General features: G+C 68.8%; 1 protein-coding gene across 1 annotated transcript in view; it reads right to left on the reverse strand.

The window, feature by feature from the left end:
* Ankrd35 (ankyrin repeat domain 35) overlaps positions 1-314 on the reverse strand; it is a 17,711-nt gene that overhangs the window by 4,696 nt on the left and 12,701 nt on the right. The window contains 2 exon segments of the mRNA XM_033758293.1: positions 1-4; positions 6-314. The exon segment at positions 1-4 is cut by the window's left edge and continues 174 nt beyond it; the exon segment at positions 6-314 is cut by the window's right edge and continues 100 nt beyond it. Coding sequence (XP_033614184.1) covers positions 1-4; positions 6-314 — 313 coding nt within the window.

A 314-nucleotide genomic window follows, 5' to 3' on the forward strand; every position in this document is an offset into this window, starting at 1 on the left:
CCTTTAGCTCCTGGCTCCACGCCTGGGCCTTGGCCACCAGCGAACCCCGCATCTTCTCGTGCTGGCGGAGGCTGGCGGCCGCCCGCGCCCTCACCTCGGCCACCTCCTCCGTGGCCTGGTAGAGCAGTTGCTTCAGCTTGGTGATCTCCTGGCTCTTCCCGCTCATCGCGGCCTGAACCGCCCTCAGCTCTTCCTCTAGCTTCCTCAGGTCTTGCCCCAGGGCCTCAACTTGGGGTGAGGCCAGGGCCTTGGAGAAGGCTGCCAGCTCCCCGGCCGGGGCTTGGGGCGCTCGCAGCCGCCGGTTCTCCTCCTCC

Source organism: Fukomys damarensis, unplaced genomic scaffold (genome assembly GCF_012274545.1).
Source record: "Fukomys damarensis isolate Sample0158 unplaced genomic scaffold, DMR_v1.0_HiC HiC_scaffold_33, whole genome shotgun sequence".
In the NCBI taxonomy this organism is placed as follows: Eukaryota; Metazoa; Chordata; class Mammalia; order Rodentia; family Bathyergidae; genus Fukomys; species Fukomys damarensis.